This window comes from Anser cygnoides, chromosome 2, assembly GCF_040182565.1.
Source record: "Anser cygnoides isolate HZ-2024a breed goose chromosome 2, Taihu_goose_T2T_genome, whole genome shotgun sequence".
Taxonomy (NCBI): Eukaryota; Metazoa; Chordata; class Aves; order Anseriformes; family Anatidae; genus Anser; species Anser cygnoides.
In genome coordinates this window covers 163,634,562-163,651,975 of record NC_089874.1, presented here as the reverse complement: position 1 = coordinate 163,651,975, position 17,414 = coordinate 163,634,562, and the positions used below count along the sequence as shown (strand labels likewise).

General features: G+C 43.4%; 1 protein-coding gene across 50 annotated transcripts in view; it reads right to left on the bottom strand.

The window, feature by feature from the left end:
* SCRIB (scribble planar cell polarity protein) overlaps window positions 1–17,414 on the bottom strand; it is a 121,192-nt gene that overhangs the window by 38,534 nt on the left and 65,244 nt on the right. For 22 of the 50 annotated variants that reach the window (XM_066990950.1, XM_066990952.1, XM_066990944.1 and 19 more), the window contains 9 exons: window positions 15,202–15,468; window positions 14,842–14,952; window positions 11,938–12,114; window positions 10,923–11,039; window positions 7,657–7,845; window positions 6,850–6,969; window positions 6,542–6,598; window positions 3,466–3,525; window positions 2,641–2,724 (listed from right to left, as the gene is read on the bottom strand). In XM_066990950.1, the coding sequence (XP_066847051.1) occupies window positions 2,641–2,724; window positions 3,466–3,525; window positions 6,542–6,598; window positions 6,850–6,969; window positions 7,657–7,845; window positions 10,923–11,039; window positions 11,938–12,114; window positions 14,842–14,952; window positions 15,202–15,468 (1,182 nt within the window). The remainder of the gene's footprint in view (window positions 1–2,640; window positions 2,725–3,465; window positions 3,526–6,541; window positions 6,599–6,849; window positions 6,970–7,656; window positions 7,846–10,922; window positions 11,040–11,937; window positions 12,115–14,841; window positions 14,953–15,201; window positions 15,469–17,414) is intronic. The other 28 variants (XM_066990947.1, XM_066990969.1, XM_066990971.1 and 25 more) reach the window with 7 other exon arrangements.

Genomic DNA, 17,414 nt, shown 5'->3' with positions numbered 1-17,414 from the left:
CACATTCCTCCTTTAATCTCCAGCACTACTGCTGCAGCATTGTATTCTAGTGCAGGATGCCCTGCTCCCTCCTCTCCATAGTGGACTATTTTTATCAAACACGTAACAATTTCTGTTTTGGGTAAGCAAAGATTTTGGCAATGCAGTGTGCTTTTCCCAGCGTTGCCCCTGTCACTCCACAGTCCAGCAGAGAGGACAGTAATGTTTTACCATGCATCCTCCATGGAAAATGCATTTGCAGTTCTGATCTATCACTTTGCCCTAACCTGAAATCTCACTGCTACAGAGAAAGAGTCAATGACTAGAAACTGAAGAGATTCAGACTAGATAGTACAGATTATTAATTAAATAACAATGGTGACCTGTTACTGACAGATGTAAAGTCTTCTCCATTTCTTTTAGTCCAGAAAGCAAAATAAGAGTTTAAATATTTTGTTGTGGCTAGACACAATCTTTCATGGGTATAGTTTTCATGCCTGTAATATGCAGAAAAATGAGAGACTACAACAGCTCCTTTATTAATGTGATGGTATTATCCTGAATTTCTAGTGCACTGGGTGCTCTGCAAGACACAGAGTTACTGAGAAGCTGGCATGGCCAGAGGGCATCACCGAGAAGAATATTCTTATGCAGCTTTCAACTGAACATTTGTAGTTGGGATTTTAAAGCCATACAAACACAACAGGCATTCAGCACAGTAAGCCTTTGTAACTCTTAGTCACAAAATGACAGCAATACGGACTAATCCAAGATGGACAACCATCTGCCCTTTCTTTAGGAACAGTTCTCATGGGGCATCCCCATGAGAAATTCCACCTGCAAACTACAGCAAAGATATGGCAGAGGTCTGCACCTACTCCTGCTCAACAGTGTGAAGAACAGCAGGCCCTGCACTCCCTTGCAGGGCATTACACAGCAACAGAAGATATGTAAGACGCTGTTTAGGAAATAGTACTTGGTGACAGAGTTGGGCTAAGTATAGGAAGAAAAAGAAACATACCATGGGAATAGGGCAATAGTATTAGCCCTCTTAATCCAAGCAGGCTATCTGCAGATAGACAACCTGATAACTGAACTGCAGGGATTTCTGCTGGCTGGACTGATCCATGCTTGAATCTTCCAGTCAGTCATCAAATAGGCTAGGTGCAGTTACTGAAGGAAAGCCAGAACCTTGCTGGCCTTGAAGCCCATATCTCACAGTCTGAGCAGATATATTTTTTTCAAACAAAGCAAAGACAAGGCTGTGCAAAAGACAGCTGGAAGAAGATAAACATAGGCACTAATTGGCCCTTCCCCTGAGATGGGACATTTATAGATGCTGCCCTTACACCCTGGCATTCCAATGTGTCCGGCTGCACATTCCAGTGCCCAGCATTCTTGGGCTGACAAAGACCGCTAAGGCACAAGCTCCCAAATGCTGCTCTGCTCTGGAAGACACGGGCTGTTCAGCAGGAGGCAGCTGCTTGCATGGCGCTGGCTATCTCCATGCTTCCAGCTACTAAGTTACATTAAGAGATGCTACAAATACTTTAAACCTTTTCCTGATAAAAGTTTTCTGTGTGAACAGCCAAGAGAGAAAACTCAAAGCTGGGGAGCATGGTGTGGAACAATATGAGTCAAAGCTGGTGGCAAAGAAGATCTCTAATCAGTGTGAAAGTAGAAAAGCAAGATGGCCTGAAATCAACGAGAGGACAGACGAACAGGAGAGAAAACCTGTCTGGATGGAATGAAATGGAGACATGTAAATGTAAAAGAGATGATCCTGAAACAGTGGAATGGGAACACAGAAAACATCAGGTCTGGTGGCAGTGGAAAGACAAGAGATACTTAGTCTCTGATGATATCAGCAATGGGGTGGTCTTGCTGCAACAGCAGGAAAGGAATAGAGGTTAAGAATGAGGATGTGTCTCTGAAGGAGTACGCAGAAACACAGTAGAATAGGTATGATACAGGGAGGACAAAACAAGATCAAAGGAAACAGAGATGGAGAGGTGAGTTGAGACTTTGAACAACACAGGAAAGATGGATGACAGTAATTTGTGAAATCTGTGAAATCTGAATTTTCTCTTTGCTGAGTTGCCACAGGGACTGAAATGCAGAGAGGTGGAAGTATCCACGGCTGTGATAATGCAATCACTTCTACTTTGCCTTTTGCAGCTCTAGATGGGTCTTGACTTTGCTTTAATACATTTGCTATCAGCGTTCTGCATCCCTTTTTTTCTCTGCACACAATACTGTTGTCCTCCGTGTCCAGCATAATCTTCCCCTCCCTATTCTGCAGCTTTCAGTGCTTGCCTCCTTCTATGACAACTCCCCACACACTCCCATTCACACATATTCTTTTCTCCTGTTGAGCTGTTCTTTCTGCCTTGTTTGAGACACCTTCTTCTTTGTCTCACCAACTACAGAGGCCGCTTCCCTTTCCAAAATGGAAAGCAACTCGTCTCTCTGCTCTCTCTCCTCTTTTGCTCATTCTAATCTTTCTGTTACAGCTCCCTCCTGTTTCAGTGTTGGAAGTCTACTACAGTTCTGCTGAGAGTACCATCATCTCTCACACCAGTGCGCAAGGTGAGGGCAGGTAAGGGGATGATCACAGCTTCTCCCATGCAGGGACCCACAACTCAACAGCCCCTCACTTACAGTGCGATTGACTCTCTGTAAGCCACTGCTGGGCAAAGCAGCCAGGGTCCGATAGTCCAGTCTCAAAGGTTCACTCGTGATATTCTGGAGAGGGCCAAAGGGGGGAGCAAAAACAAACAAACAAACAAAAACAACACAAACACCAGGAAGAGATCAGGCCAAAAGTCAACTAAATCAACTATAGAGAGCAATTGAAAGGAAATCACCCCTAGTGATAACCAAGGCCTTATTTCCAAACTATGCAGGAAGTTCCCATGCTTGGAAGTGAACCTGGAAGTGTTCCAAACACAACCATAGGGAAACATGATAGATGCTGGCCTTGAGAAAAACTGCAGAAATCATGCCACAATGGGCCTTTGGTCATTCACTGGTGCACAGATCCTCACCATTTCTCCTTTCCCAGTGTGCACACATCCATTCCCTTACAGGAGGAGAAAAGCATATTATATACACACCTTTTTTTTTTTTTTAATAGCATCCAGAAAGACTTTCAGTCTGGAGATGGAGGTATTTGAGAAAGTGGTATCTTTTCTCTACCTTAACTCAAACTCATTGTATACTTTTGTTTACTTTCCAGTTGAATTTGTCTGGCTTTCAAATTTTAGCCACTGTTTTTCAGCATTACTTTCTCTATCACATTAAAGACTTCTTCGTTCCTGGTATCTTCTCTTATATCCTGAAGTCAAGTCTTTTGGGGGGTTAGGGGTGAGGGGAGAACACAAATTGAGGGGAATGAGTGCTTCTACTTTTAGATATTTTTCTAGCCTTTAAATCCAGTTGTGGCATTTTTCTGTGACTCTCCAACCCTCCCACCATGCTCCTCACCTCCGCCGCCTCCTCCTCAAGTTGCTGTGTGGCTGCCTCCCGCTCCCTACGCATCCACTCCTTCCATGAGACAGGACAGAGTCAGAGCAGCATCCAAGCAGTGCAGGCAAAGAGAGAGGGAAAGAGGTCAGCATCATGCTGGGCAATAATTTGAGGGGAAAACAGAGAGGCATGAACAGAACAGGGCTGGCACCAGGATGGGACGAGCAGAAATCCGCAGGTGAGTTGGGCCCAGGGAAAGAGAAGCTGGCATTCTGCATGAGCTGGGTTATTGCCAGCAAAACGGATGGGAACAGACACCTCACACAATACAAGCCAGGGTGTCACCAGAGGAGGGGAAGAGGGCAGATGTCTCTAAGATCCTCAGCAGGGCCAATCCTGGGGAAAAGGAAGGGGAGCTAAAGCTGCCCACACAGCACAAACCGCACCATCACTGAGGAACAGGAGAAGACTGCTTATTGCTAGAAGAGACATCTTGACAGAGCATAGATTGGGGAAGCTTGGAAGGAATGGAAAAACAAATCTAAAGAGCACAGGCCTTTCCTTTCCACCAAGGAAAAAGACCTAAAAAAAATCACGTGCTTGTTAATAGCATCACAGCCAAAAGGCTATAGAAAGACAGAAATTGTAGGCAGGGCTTAAAACCAGCTGGTTAACACAGCACAGGAATATCATGAAAGAGTCACCAGTGACTAATCTCATACACCCTACTACAGCCTTGCCTCAAAGTTGCAAGAAGAAGGTAATAATATGCGTTATTTGTCATAATAGAAGAATGGTATCTGTGCATTTTGTGACTTTTCCCCCAGAAGCTATGCTGCAGAGTGAGGGCTGCGGACAAAAGGAGCAGAATTTGTCCATTCTATTGTGTATTCCAACCCTCTCGACTGTTCCCAAACAGTAGCACCCAGATGGTCCAGAAATCCCAAGGCTGGAAATACATCTGAGAAATGCAGAGGGAGCCACCTGAAAATTCTGATATGCACCTAGCTCGCCTCTTCGAAAACCTCTGTGCATTACCACTAGCAAATAATCAATGCCCCACATCACACCTCCAATCTCCAGACAATAATGAGAGACATGAGAAGACAATAATGCTCTGGTGGATCACAGGACCCACTGGGGTATTTAGGGATACTTATGCTAAAGTCTACACTAGAGCTGGTTATATATTTTGGACAAGTATTATCTGTGATACTGGATATTCAAACTGACTGTAATCTTTCAAGTTCAAATTTTTCATAAAAAGCAATCATAATACCATCAGCACTTTTTAAAATGAGAGACTGCCAAGGCTATCCACTCAATCATAAAAGCTTTTCTGTCTTTTGGTGGTTATTTGTTTGTTTGTTTGTCTTGACAGTTTCTGGGTGTATTTTTAAGTAATCTCAGCATAAATTTTGGAAAAGCCTTTACCTACCTAAGACTGAACTAATGCAACCTGCTTAGACAGAGCCACATGGTTTTGAAGCAGGACTGGCTCTTGGTTTATCCAGAGGTTTTAGAAATGTGGGTAATGACTTCTAACATCTGAAGACTATTAGAGAGCTTTCAGATCCATATGCTACCAATTTAAAACTGGTAGGAATATTTTTTGCTGAAACAGTAACACTACAAAAATAGGTTTTCTGAAATCACAACATACCACTCTACTTTCCTTCCTAGGCAAGGAAGGAGAATTTCATAAGAAAAAAATAAATCTTAGATAAGCTGGCTCTGCTCTGAGCAGAGAGCTGAACCGAAAGACCTATAGAGGTCCCTTTCTGCCTGAATTACTCTATAATTCTGTATGGTCCACTGGAAAACTTCCCCTATATGTATAGGTCTCAAACACCATCAGAACACTTTGCAGATCCTTAAGACAGACAACCCTTGTCCAACTCTTGCACATGGTGATGTCAATCTAACCAACCTTTATGCCATCAAAGATGAAAAAAGTTTCAAAAGGGAATCTGTAACATGCTGAACCCCTTTTGTCTCTCTACTCCAGTCTTTCATATAGTCATATTCCTGCATAGCCCATACCAGTCATGGACCAGAAGACAGGGTAGGATTATACAAATATAAAATACATATGTTTAATGATTAGACACTGCATGACTGAAAGGTCATAAGGCTGTTTTCTTGTTCATTGTTCCGTACTATTACAGCCTGTGCCCATTATTGTTTTTTCCAAAAAATAAAAAAATAAAATCTCAAGTGTTAACTGAACTAGAAAGATAATCTCCATCCAGAACTGCCAACAAAACTGCACTCTTGGGGTACAGCAAATGTAAAAACAAAAACCACACAAAAAAAAACAGGTTTAGTGAAGCCCATCCAGCTGAGGAATTACAACTACAGATAGAACCTACAGAAATATTAAAGTAGATCTAAATTGGAAACCTGAAAAAATGCCTGCAACACGTACACACATTATCTGCCAGGAGAACAGATTTACAACTGACAGTACTGAAGAATTTAATTTTCCAAAAGGATCTGACTGAATAAATTACAGTTTTAAGGATAACTAGAAAATCTAAGTACTTGAGGGGCTTGTCTCTACTAACCTATTTCTGTGAAAGGCTGAAATAATGGGTAGAAACACAAAATTCTCATGACCAATCAGAAAAATGGCCATGTAAACTGAGGAGCACAAACTTCTGATTGATTAACAGGGTCAATTCTTCAAGCTCAGTGCAACTTTGAGCTGTGTGTTTTCATCTTTGTTCATAAAAGCTCTGTCAGATCATGGAGTGCTGTATACACAGAACTGATTAAAGTGGGACTTCCAAGATAACAGGCCATTTTCCTCAAAGTTGCAGCTTTGAGAAAACCTTGGTCAGAAAGTACCTGCCGGTAACAAAGACAAACTCCACGAATAACAGTAAGTACCATCAAAGAAATACATAGGAAGGTATGGCAAAGCCAAAAAGCAACTACAGTAACTGAGAGGTGCGCTATGGAGAGAGACGGCCCAAAGTTCCCCACATCAATCACATTTAGGTAGAGGTAATCTGTGGCATTTTCCTTAGGGCTCACAGACTTAGCAGAACTGCTGTCAAGAACAGATTCCACTACATGAAAAGTCTCTCACCACTTTCTCCATTTCTTCTCTCTCCCACTGAGCTGCTTCTCTCACCATTTCCATCTCCTAGGAGAGACCAAAATTAGAGCCACTTCACCCAGTGCTCTCTCCTCACATGGAGCACCTGCAGCCTCATGAAGATTTCAGAGTCAAGTCCTAGTGCATTCCTGATAAAAGTGCTGGGAACTGCTGATCCCATAAAAAGGAAGTCCATTATCCATTATACTGCAGATTCCACGCACTGAGGGAGATGCTTGAGATTTTTGGAAACTTTTTCCACTCTACATCATTCTCCCAGCTGTAGCCAGAATACTCACCTTTTGTAGGATCTCCAGTTCTTCAGGGCTTAAATCACGATCAATAGACGAGATACTTTCTAGGCTATTCTTCCGCCCAATACCAGCAGCAAAAGGGTTTGCAATAATTCCTGGAGACATCTACAAAGCAAAAAGGGAATAAACATGGTGAAAGCCCATAGTATACCATACAAAAAAATTCTACATCCTGGGCTACCAGATGTAGAGTACTAAGATGCTCCTAGGCAAGTCAGAACTGTTTCACAACTTAAAACCTTATTTCAATGGTCAGTTACACAAGGAAATTGAGGGCTAAGAAAGAAGAATCTGAATTGAAACAGGCACAGAAAGGGGTAAGGTTACCAAGAACTGAGCACATAATCTAGTGAAGGATTAAAAAAAAGCTTACTTGCTAAGCCTCAAAAATTTGATAAGACACAGGCTTGCTATGGATGTTTACCTGTGGGGAAAGGTGATCTCCAATAGACAGACAGAAATTTACTTTAAAAGTAACATCAGTCAGTACAAGAAAAAATGGGTATAAAATATACCGTATACAATTAGTTTGAAAACTACATTTTTAGTCAGTGCAGTGATATAGTGAAACAACTCTGTAATCAGCAGAAGATATACAGCCTTGGGAGACTACTGATTTATGAACCAGCAACCACTTCCAGTTCATACAGCAGGAGACCAAACTTTGAAATCTGGGAACTCAAAAAAAAATCTACAGCAAAAGGCTGGAAAATCTAGCAATCTTCTTTGCAGAATAGGTGGGATCCTTACAGTACTGGTCACTACAAGGGCACCCTGCACTTCACTCTTTACCTCAATGGCAGCTGCAGCCTTGGGATCAAAGCCATCACACACCAGCACCAAGAGTGTGTCACCCACACTTCGCAGTATCTGTACTGCTTCTGTATGTGTCATTCCCAGCAAACTCTGATGATTCACCTCCAGGATCCGCATTCCCACCTTCAGACGGCCATCCCGAGCAGCAGCCCCAGAGGAGCTCACCTACGAGGAATGGGCAGAATCAAGATTTTACATCAGGAGTTAAGATTAAGTAAACATGGAGACCATCAGGAAGAATCATAGAATCACAGAATATCCTGAGTTGGAAGGGACCCACAAGGATGATCGAGTCCAGCTCCTGGCTCCACACAGGTCTACCCAAAAATTACAATTCAGACCATATGACTAAAAGCATAGTCCAAATGCTTCTTAAACTTCGACAGGCTTGGTGCCATGACTATATCCCTGGGGAGCCTGTTCCAGTGTGCGACAACCCTCTCGGTGAAGAACCTTTTCCTGATATCCAGCCTGAACCTCCCCTGTCGCAGCTTGACTCCATTCCCTCAGGTCCTATCACTGGTCACCAGAGAAAAGAGATCAGCACCTGCCTTCTTCTGTGAAGAAGACGAGGCTGGGCCACCAGAGGAACAGGAAGATGAAGATTTTCAGGTAACTGTAGAGAGCGATGAGGTCGCCCCTGAGCCTCCTCTTCTCCAGGCTGAACAAGCCCAGTTCCCTCAGCCGCTCCTCGTAAGACTTGTTCTCCAGACCCCTCACCAGCTTGGTCGCCCTTCTCTGGACTCGCTCGAGCACGTCCATGTCCTTCCTGTAGCGAGGGGCCCAAAACTGAACACAGCACTCGAGGTGCGGCCTCACCAGAGCCGAGTACAGGGGCACAATCACTTCCCTAGCCCTGCTGGCCACACTGCTTCTTATACAGGCCAGGATGCTGTTGGCCTTCTTGGCCACCTGGGCACACTGCTGGCTCATATTCAGCCGACTATCAACCAATACTCCCAGGTCCCTCTCGGCCAGGCAGCTTTCCAACCACTCATCTCCCAGCCTGTAGCTCTGCTTGGGGTTGTTGCGCCCCAGGTGCAGGACCCGGCACTTGGCCTTGTTGAACTTCATACAGTTGGCCTCAGCCCATCGGTCCAGCCTATCCAGATCCTCCTGCAGAGCCTTCCTGCCCTCGAGCAGATCGACACATGCACTTAGCTTGGTGTCATCTGCAAACTTACTGAGGGTGCACTGGACGCCCTCATCCAGATCATCGATAAAGACATTAAAGAGAACCGGCCCCAGTACCGAGCCCTGGGGGACACCACTAGTGACCGGCCTCCAACCAGATTTGACTCCATTCACCACAACTCTCTGGGCCCGGCTATCCAGCCAGTTTCTAACCCAGCGAAGCGTACGCCAGTCCAAGCCCCGAGCAGCCAGTTTCTTGAGGAGAATGTTGTGGGGAACTGTGTCAAAAGCCTTACTGAGGTCAAGGTAAACCACATCCACAGCCTTTCCCTCATCCACCAAGCGCGTCACTTGGTCATAGAAGGAGATCAGGTTCGTCAAGCAGGACCTGCCTTTCATAAACCCATGCTGACTGGGCCTGATCGCCTGCTTGCCCTGCAAGTGCCGCGTGATGACCCTCAAGATAATCTGCGAGGATATCCAAAAACCATCAATAACTATCCGATAGGCTATGACTGTATCACACACTGGTTGGTAAGAGGGTCCATCCAGATGACTGAAAAGCCCCTGTAACTGAGAATTCTAGAAATTCTGGGCAACTATAAGCCACGCTAATGTAGTCCCAAAGCTGGGGGAAAAAAAAAACAAGAAAACCTTGAAGAAAATAGTAAGGCCTGTAGCTTGTGTAGTCTTTTAGCTGAAAGAGACAGGTAGCCTTGAGCTAGCAGAAGCAAGGAAGATAAGCGATAAAAGGTAAAAAACAAGGAGAAAAACAGCCCCAGACTGACCTATAGTAATCTTTTGCTCATTGAGGGTCATTAGCATATTAAAATTACATAGATCAAAATGCTAATGTATGCTAATGTGGGATTTAGTGTGCCCCCCCCCCCCCCCCCCCCGCTGTTCCTCTGTAATGCGCAAACTCAGTGGAGATAAGTTAGGTGAGCTGTAATAGCCAATCAAAAGTAGCCAAAGATAGAGTTTTCACAAGTTTGCTGTGTATAAATTACAGTGATTCGAGTCAGAGGTGTACTTGCTTTGTGAAAGATCGCCAAGCACCTGACTTTGCAGAGTTATATAATTAATTATTTGATTAAAAGACCTTCGTGTGGATTCCGACTGTGTACTTATTGGCGCGCCACACTGGGCACGAACCTACAGACAACACTAAGTGTAAGAAATTGTAGATAACAAGCTATGATGGTTGTTAACTTTTTTTTTTTTTAATGAAATCGTAAATCTCTAATTATAATCACAGACCTGTGGCCAGTCCTCATTCTGCCAAGGATCCCTAAAGAAGCTGCCTGTCCTCCATAGAGTTGGGTGACAGCAGCCAATTACTACAAAGGATTAACTGGCAGCTATGGAGTGTCTACCGTCCAGCAAGGACTCTTTAGAGTAGGGGCAGAGTTTCCACCCTAACATATGAGCTAGAAAGGGAAACAGTGACATTAATATGAACATCCAAAGCAAGCAAGGGATGTGAAATTACACTCCACGTCACTATGCTCCCTTGGGTAAGAAAGAAGATGCAGTACTTTTTGATGAAGGTCAGGAGAAGCATAAGCTTATATATAGTATTTTGTTGAAAATAAAATGTGTGTTACTTCCTGGGGAAAAGCAACATGACAAATGAGTACGCACAACAAGCAGACAAAGAAAAGGGAAAAATTACACACATGGTGCACTGCACATGAGGCGCAGTCAGGAATTAATTCATAATGCTTTCAATGAAAGGAGGAAAATGAATGCATGTTTCAGTGGGCAGAAAGGCCACGAGCACTTGGGGGAAGCAATAGGAATTGAGGGGAAAAAGAAAGAAGCGTGGGTTTGTGTAATAGAAAAAGAACAAAAGAAAGAGTGCAAGGCAAAATAAAGGTAAACACAGGAAATGAGAAAACAAATTTTACAGCTGTTGTAGAGGAGGAAATATGAAAGGAAACACATGCACATGCTTCAGTGGATGGAGAAAAAACTAAAAACTAAAGGAGAATTAGTGTACCCAGTGAAAAGTGGAGAGAGCACACGAAACAAATTCCCACAAGGAATCACCTTTCTCCCTACCAGTCCTTGCATGCAACCAAGTTGCAGAATTCGTGGTCTGGTACCTTAGAAATGAAGATGCCTTCATCAGTGGGATCAAATGGATTTCCAGCATGACCTTTTGCTCCACCCCGGATGCTGATGCCCAGCTTCTCTCCTGGAGCCTTTTCAATGCATATTTCCTGCAAATACAGAAACAGTCTTCCTTGTTTCTGGGTTAAGTTCAGGCTGGGATTGTTGAGGAAAAAGTTTCAGTAATTGGCCATATTCTAAATATAGTAAAAGGGACCTGAATTGGTTTCACTCATTTGGCACAGTTGATTCTTTTTTATGTGGCTCTGCCCTTTCTGTATTTCTGTCTCCTGTTCAAGACCAGTCTTTGTGAAATCTGGGAATGATCAGTTATGATCACAGTATCATCATGGTCCTGGCAAGAGACCCTCCACAGCCCTCAACTGTGTATGTACTTACATGAGAATGGATTCCTCCACAAAGGAATTACAGGATCATAGAATGATTTAGGTTGGAAGAGACATTAAATACCACCTAGTTCCAACCCCCCTGCCATGAACAGGGACACTTTCCACTAGATCAGATTGCTCATCCAGCCTGGCCTTGAGCACTTCCAGGGATGGGGCATCCACAACTTCTCTGGACAACCTGTTCCAGTGCCTCATCACCCTCACCATGAAGAATTTCTTCCTAATATCTAATCTAAATCTATCCTATTTTAGTTTTAAACAGTTATCCCTTGTCCTATCACTACACTCTCTGACGAAAGAGTCCCTCCTCTTCTTTTCTGTAGGCCCCCTTTAAGTACTGGAAGGTTGTTTTAAGGTCTCCCCAGAGCCTCTCTTCTCCAGGCTGAACAACCCCAACTCCATCAGCCTATCTTCATATGAAAGGTGTTCCAGCCTTCTGATCATCCTTGTGGCCTTCCTCTGGATCCAGAATCTTTAGCCAGAAGTTTGGTTGTATCCTAGACCCAGACTTCCAACTAGATAAGAAACTGCCTTCAGAGTTGAGCCTTCTATCAAGAAGGGAGTGCGGTTTACCCCAGTGCTATTACTCAGAACCTACCTGCATACCAGGTGGTGGTGGATCTCGTCTTACTAACACAGTCAGCTCCTGGGTGTTGGAGAGCAGGGCATTCACTGCTTCCTGGTGGGTAGCATGGCGCAGGTCAATACTATTCACTTCCAGAATCCTGTCCCCTACACGGAGTCCACTGCGAGATGCCAACCCACGGGGAATGACCTACAAAGAATCATTAATGTTACAACTAGAAAAGAAAATTCCATCTCTCCTTGGAGATACACTGATAAAGCCTGTGGACACGCTTAAAAAACAAATGAACAGCAAGTAAGTGTTACAACCTCAGCAGGAGGAAGCTGTAAGGGCCAATTTTTATCATGTCCCTATGCTATCCTCCAACATGCCTCCAGGCATGTTTTGACTTCCACAGCTAAAGTTCCCCAAGAGGTATTGTATCTGTGAAGAAGCTGCTCAGGTGCATTACTGTGTTACTGACTTTCAGAAAGCCTCCATAAAAAGGTCAGTTCTATCCTCTATGCGCAGTGTAAATGCTCGTCCATGTACTCCCACTCAAACTCTTTCCTCTTTCTCATTTGGAGACCTTCTGAAGCATTGGGAAAAAAGTACTAAATCACCAGTACCTTGGAAGGCAAGACAGTAGCCAGAGAGATACAAACTCAGCCTTAATGTCACAAAAGTTGAGCTGATGTTGCAAAGATTGAAAAAATGCCGTGAAAATTGTCCATACATCAAGACAGCATGGAGGCTGTGACAAAAGCAGAAAGGACACAGATTTTCAGTCATCTGGCAAAACTTGATACAGCTGGTACTGCTTATAGTACCATTTATTTGCTACTGGACAATGTTCAAATGGCATTTCCACTTTTGTTGTTAAGGCCAGAAGTAGTCAACTAACCCACTGGATGATTATCACAGGTCATTATGCACCACTGCCTTCTGCTCAGAAGAAAACTGTGTTTTAACAGTTATCTCCCAGATGAATATCTAACCTCAATTTGAAGGTGTTCAGGGCTGCAGAAACTATGACCATCTTCGAAAATTTTCCCAGTGAATAATTATTCTTGCTACTTCAAACCTCTCCTCAGTTTTCAGCCCAATACTGTCTGACCTTTTTTTTCCCCGATGTACAGTTTAGTTCTTTTTCATTAGGAAAAAGCACCCCTTGGTACTTCACAATTTCCTCCCTTCATTATATGACTTTTTTTCCAATTTTGAAAAATCTTTGTAGCTTTGAATAATCTTTGTCACTTTTATTTCCTCTTCTCCATCTAAAATCTTTTGAAATTGCAGGTATTTCGACTGACTGTGGATTTTGGTTTTGGCTTAGCCAGCACTGCCTTCAGTTGAGTTTTGGTTCCCTTCACTGTCCCTTATTACATGTCCGAGTATCACTTGGATGACTGTTTTACAGTAGGAACTCACATTACAGTCCATTTATTATGATACTCTTATGCTTTTCAAAGTTACTGCTTTCCAGAAAAAAATAGTGTAAAAGGGAAAACTGGTCTGCACCAACTATATCTAGATACAAAACCTCATGCTTAGTTACATTAGTGTATTTCTTTGAAGAGGAAAAAGTGATCGACTTCAATCTTTCCTCCTCATTACGAATTACAACTGCAGTATATTTTTGTTCAGTTTCTTGGCTGCAATTTGAGATTTACGTTCACACAGTTGCTAAGGCTGAATAGCATCAGGTCTGGTACAAATGCTTGTAAAATCCATCTGGGAGCCCTCCCATTCACTGACATCCTACCTCTTGAAAACTGCCACCCAGTTTGGAGTCCATTAATATGTTCTGTAATGTTATTACATGGTGCTAACTTTCAATTAGGTGATAATATAGTAATCATCTTGTAGGACTGTTTTTTTTTTTTTTTTTAAATATCATACTAACTCTGGCTGGGCTGGATTTAACTTTTCCCACATCAGCCCATTATAGCAGTGTGCTTTGCACTTGTAGCTAGAACAGCACTGATACCACACCAACGCTTTGGCAGTTGCTGAGCAGTGCTGGCACAGCATTAAGACTCTCTCCAACCTGACTCCAAAGGCCAGTAGCCTTTGGGGTGGGCAAGAGGTGGGAAGGGGACATTGCCAGGACAGCAGACCTAAATTGACCAAAGGAATATTCCATAGCATATGATGTCATGCTCAGCAATAAAAGCTGAGGGGGATGAAGGGAGACAAATGGGGGGGTACTCTCATTATGAAAGCGTTTGTCTTCTGGAGCAACTAGTACATGTATTGAGGCCCTGCTTTCCAGGAAGTGGCTGAGCATTGCTTGCTGATGGGAAATAAAGAATAACCTTTTTTCCTTTTGCTTTTGTGCACAGACTTTGCTTTTCTTTCATTAAACTGCTTCTATCTCAAAAAACCACAACAAGTATCAAGCTACTTCACCAATGAAAAATTTAACACTGGCACAAAATGAAGTAAGATTTGCTCTAAAATGTCATTCGATGTGTTATGGTCCCATATAAGCTTTTTAACCTGCGTAAAACCTTTGTCATCTTTTCACTAGTTTGCTCTGTCTGATGCCAGACTAAACAGGAAATAACTTTCTCACAGGAATTTTGAAAGAACTCAAATGTTTAACTGCAGCACTATTGTCAAAAGTGCATCATCTACCATTATAAATGGTAGACGTCACTACCATTTACTGTACCAGGACTGACAGTGTCAGTATAACTCAAGTCTACAAAGAAGTGCTCTAGACGGTATCTTGAGAGCTACAGACCAACAAACCTAACTTCCATTCCTTGTAAAATTATAGAGTCAAGAAAGAGTAAAATCTGTGAGCACATGGATAGATAGCATTTGTTGGCTAAGAGTTGTAATACTCTCACATCAAAATCCTTCATCTGAACCTCAATAATTAAATAACTCAGGATCATTCACTGCTAGGCTGCCCACATAGGACTTTACCTTTGAAATGAAGACACCTGGTTCATGAATCCCAAATGGATGGCTTGAATGGTCACTGCCTCCTACGATACTGAGTCCCAGGGGGCCACCTGCTTTTACAAGGTGTATTTCCTTGAAGGAACAAGAGGTAGTGTTACAGAGAATAAAGGATATCACATAGGGACCACAAACACTGAAAAACATGGAGTCAGGGATGTTCTGTGTGAGTGAGCACAAAGTAATCTCCCACAGGACAAGAGGGTTACCCACTACTTTTCAGTGCTCCAACAACCCAGTGAGCCAGCCCTCATCGCACTACCACTTTTTCATATGAAAAAGTACGAAGATTACACTATCCCATGTTCTAACAGACAGGCTCACCTCAATGGGATATTGATCCTCCAGGCCTTTAGACAGATGGTTCCTTTGCAGTTCCTTGCAGGAAGGTGTCTCCTCAGGTGGGCTCTCCCCATGGCTGGGAGGCGGTGGTGGGGAGTGCATGCGCACTCGTGGCACGCCTGGTGAGTCTCCCTCGCTGAGCTGCTCTGCACCCTCTCTCTCTACCAGCAGCACGATGGTGGGGGAGGATGCGGTAAGCAGCGCTACTGCCTGATCATGCCTGGCTTCTGTCATGTCTACCCCATTGATCTAGAACAACCCGCAAACTCAGTGTCAGACCATCACACGAGTACACCCTGTCATTTTAAGCCTTAGCAAAGCACCCTAAGGGACCCCATTCTGTGAAAACCTGCCCCTTCCCAAAAGTCTGTAACCAAAGCACTCTGTAACTTACCCCACTTCTTCCTATCTGGCAAAAGGACGTGGGCACCTGCTCATTCCCAGCTGACCACCATCCCCTTTCTAGACAGATTACCAACACCTTTCACCTTCCCCTCCAAACCTCCAGGCCCTATCAGCATCAGTGATGCTCCAGAGGACTACAAACACCAAGTATGATGATGCTGTACCTCCTGGAGTGCTACACAGCTATTGTCAAGACTATGCCCTTGTTCGTTCATTATCAGGAAAGTATCTACGACTCCTTTTTGGCTTTGCATGCCAGCTTTCTTACTTGGCCATGACAAAAGAAACCCAAGAGGTTGCATTAAAGGAATGGGTTCAAAGATCTTAGTATGGGAGGAAGGCAAAAAGCAGTGATTCCCAGCAGTGATGTCACAGTACACTAACGCACCATGGCATCAGCTACCTTTGAACTAGGGCATTTGCCCATATCAACCACTCTCAGAGCCCAGACATAGGCACTGAAAAGCTGAAGGACACAATCTGATGTGTGCTAGCTACTGGGCCACTGTTCCCTCATGCTGGGCAAGGTTAAGGCAGTCTTGGGAGGATAGTCCTGTGTTGTCAGTTTTAAGCCATAAAAAGTGTACCACGGGTATAAAAAGATTTGGAAGCAACAAGAAACAGACTCAGCTAGTCAACAGTGACTGTCTGGCTGACACAAAAAGAAAAATAGAAATATTTTGGACAAGAAGACATTATCCAATATGCTATGCGAAATAATATCAAGAATACAAATATAGTCTTGCTACGGTATTGGTGAAAGAGACAATGCTCTGGACACAGAGATGCTTCCAGTACATACATGGAAGCAGCAATGTCATTTGTACAAAGCACTGAAGAGACCTCATCTGAAAAAATGTATACTATTCTCATACTTCACACTAACAAAATAAGGAAATCTAACATAGGTTATCAAAATGCACAGAGAAATGCTTGTAGGACAAGAAGGGGAACAGAAAGCCTTTCCTACAAAAATAAGATACAAAGTAGCTTGACTAGAAAATCAAAGGAACGGGAAGGATGTGACTGTTCTCCAAGAGGAAGGCTATTCTGTACAAGGGACAGAGCATCAAGAGAAAAGCTAAGTTAAAGAATGCTGCCAGAAGCACCAAATTTGCCATGACAACATTAACATTGAAAATTGAAAGGTTTCTAGTCCATAGTTTTTGGAATAGCTTTCCAAAATGAATAACAATGACATGAAAATAATAGCTGTTAAGATGGAGTTTGATCAGCTTATGAAATAATAACATGACTTTTTAACAGCCACAGCAACTGGATTTTGTAGCCTGATTCCTCACTGTCTAATTCCTAGAAATATTGTAACTATTCCCAGGCTCCTTTCAAGAAAGCAGTTTCTGGGCAAAGTTGACAGTGCACTGTCTGACAAGGCTTTGTCCAGAAACTTCATAAACACTACCACCACCCTCAACCAATCTGCACTATCCAGATCCACAGTCAAGTGTGCTTACTCTGCTTATGACACGGAGGCTTCAGCCTACAGTGGGGTTTTTGTCAGACTATCAGCAATATTACCCTGCTCACTAGTTATCTTCTGACTATCACATAAAAAGCAGACGAGATAGCCCTACACTCCTAGTTGTGACACGGTCAGGAAACTCTCAGCTCCACAGCCTATCCTCCGATACTCGGACATCTGTCCCAAAGGGACATCTTTGGCACCAACTACAGAGGCCTAACAAGGATGTGAAGATGTTCGAGCCCGCACATACATGCAGGAAGAGGCTCTAGGAAGGATGCAAAAGTACCTGGGTAATGGCTATTCAGCA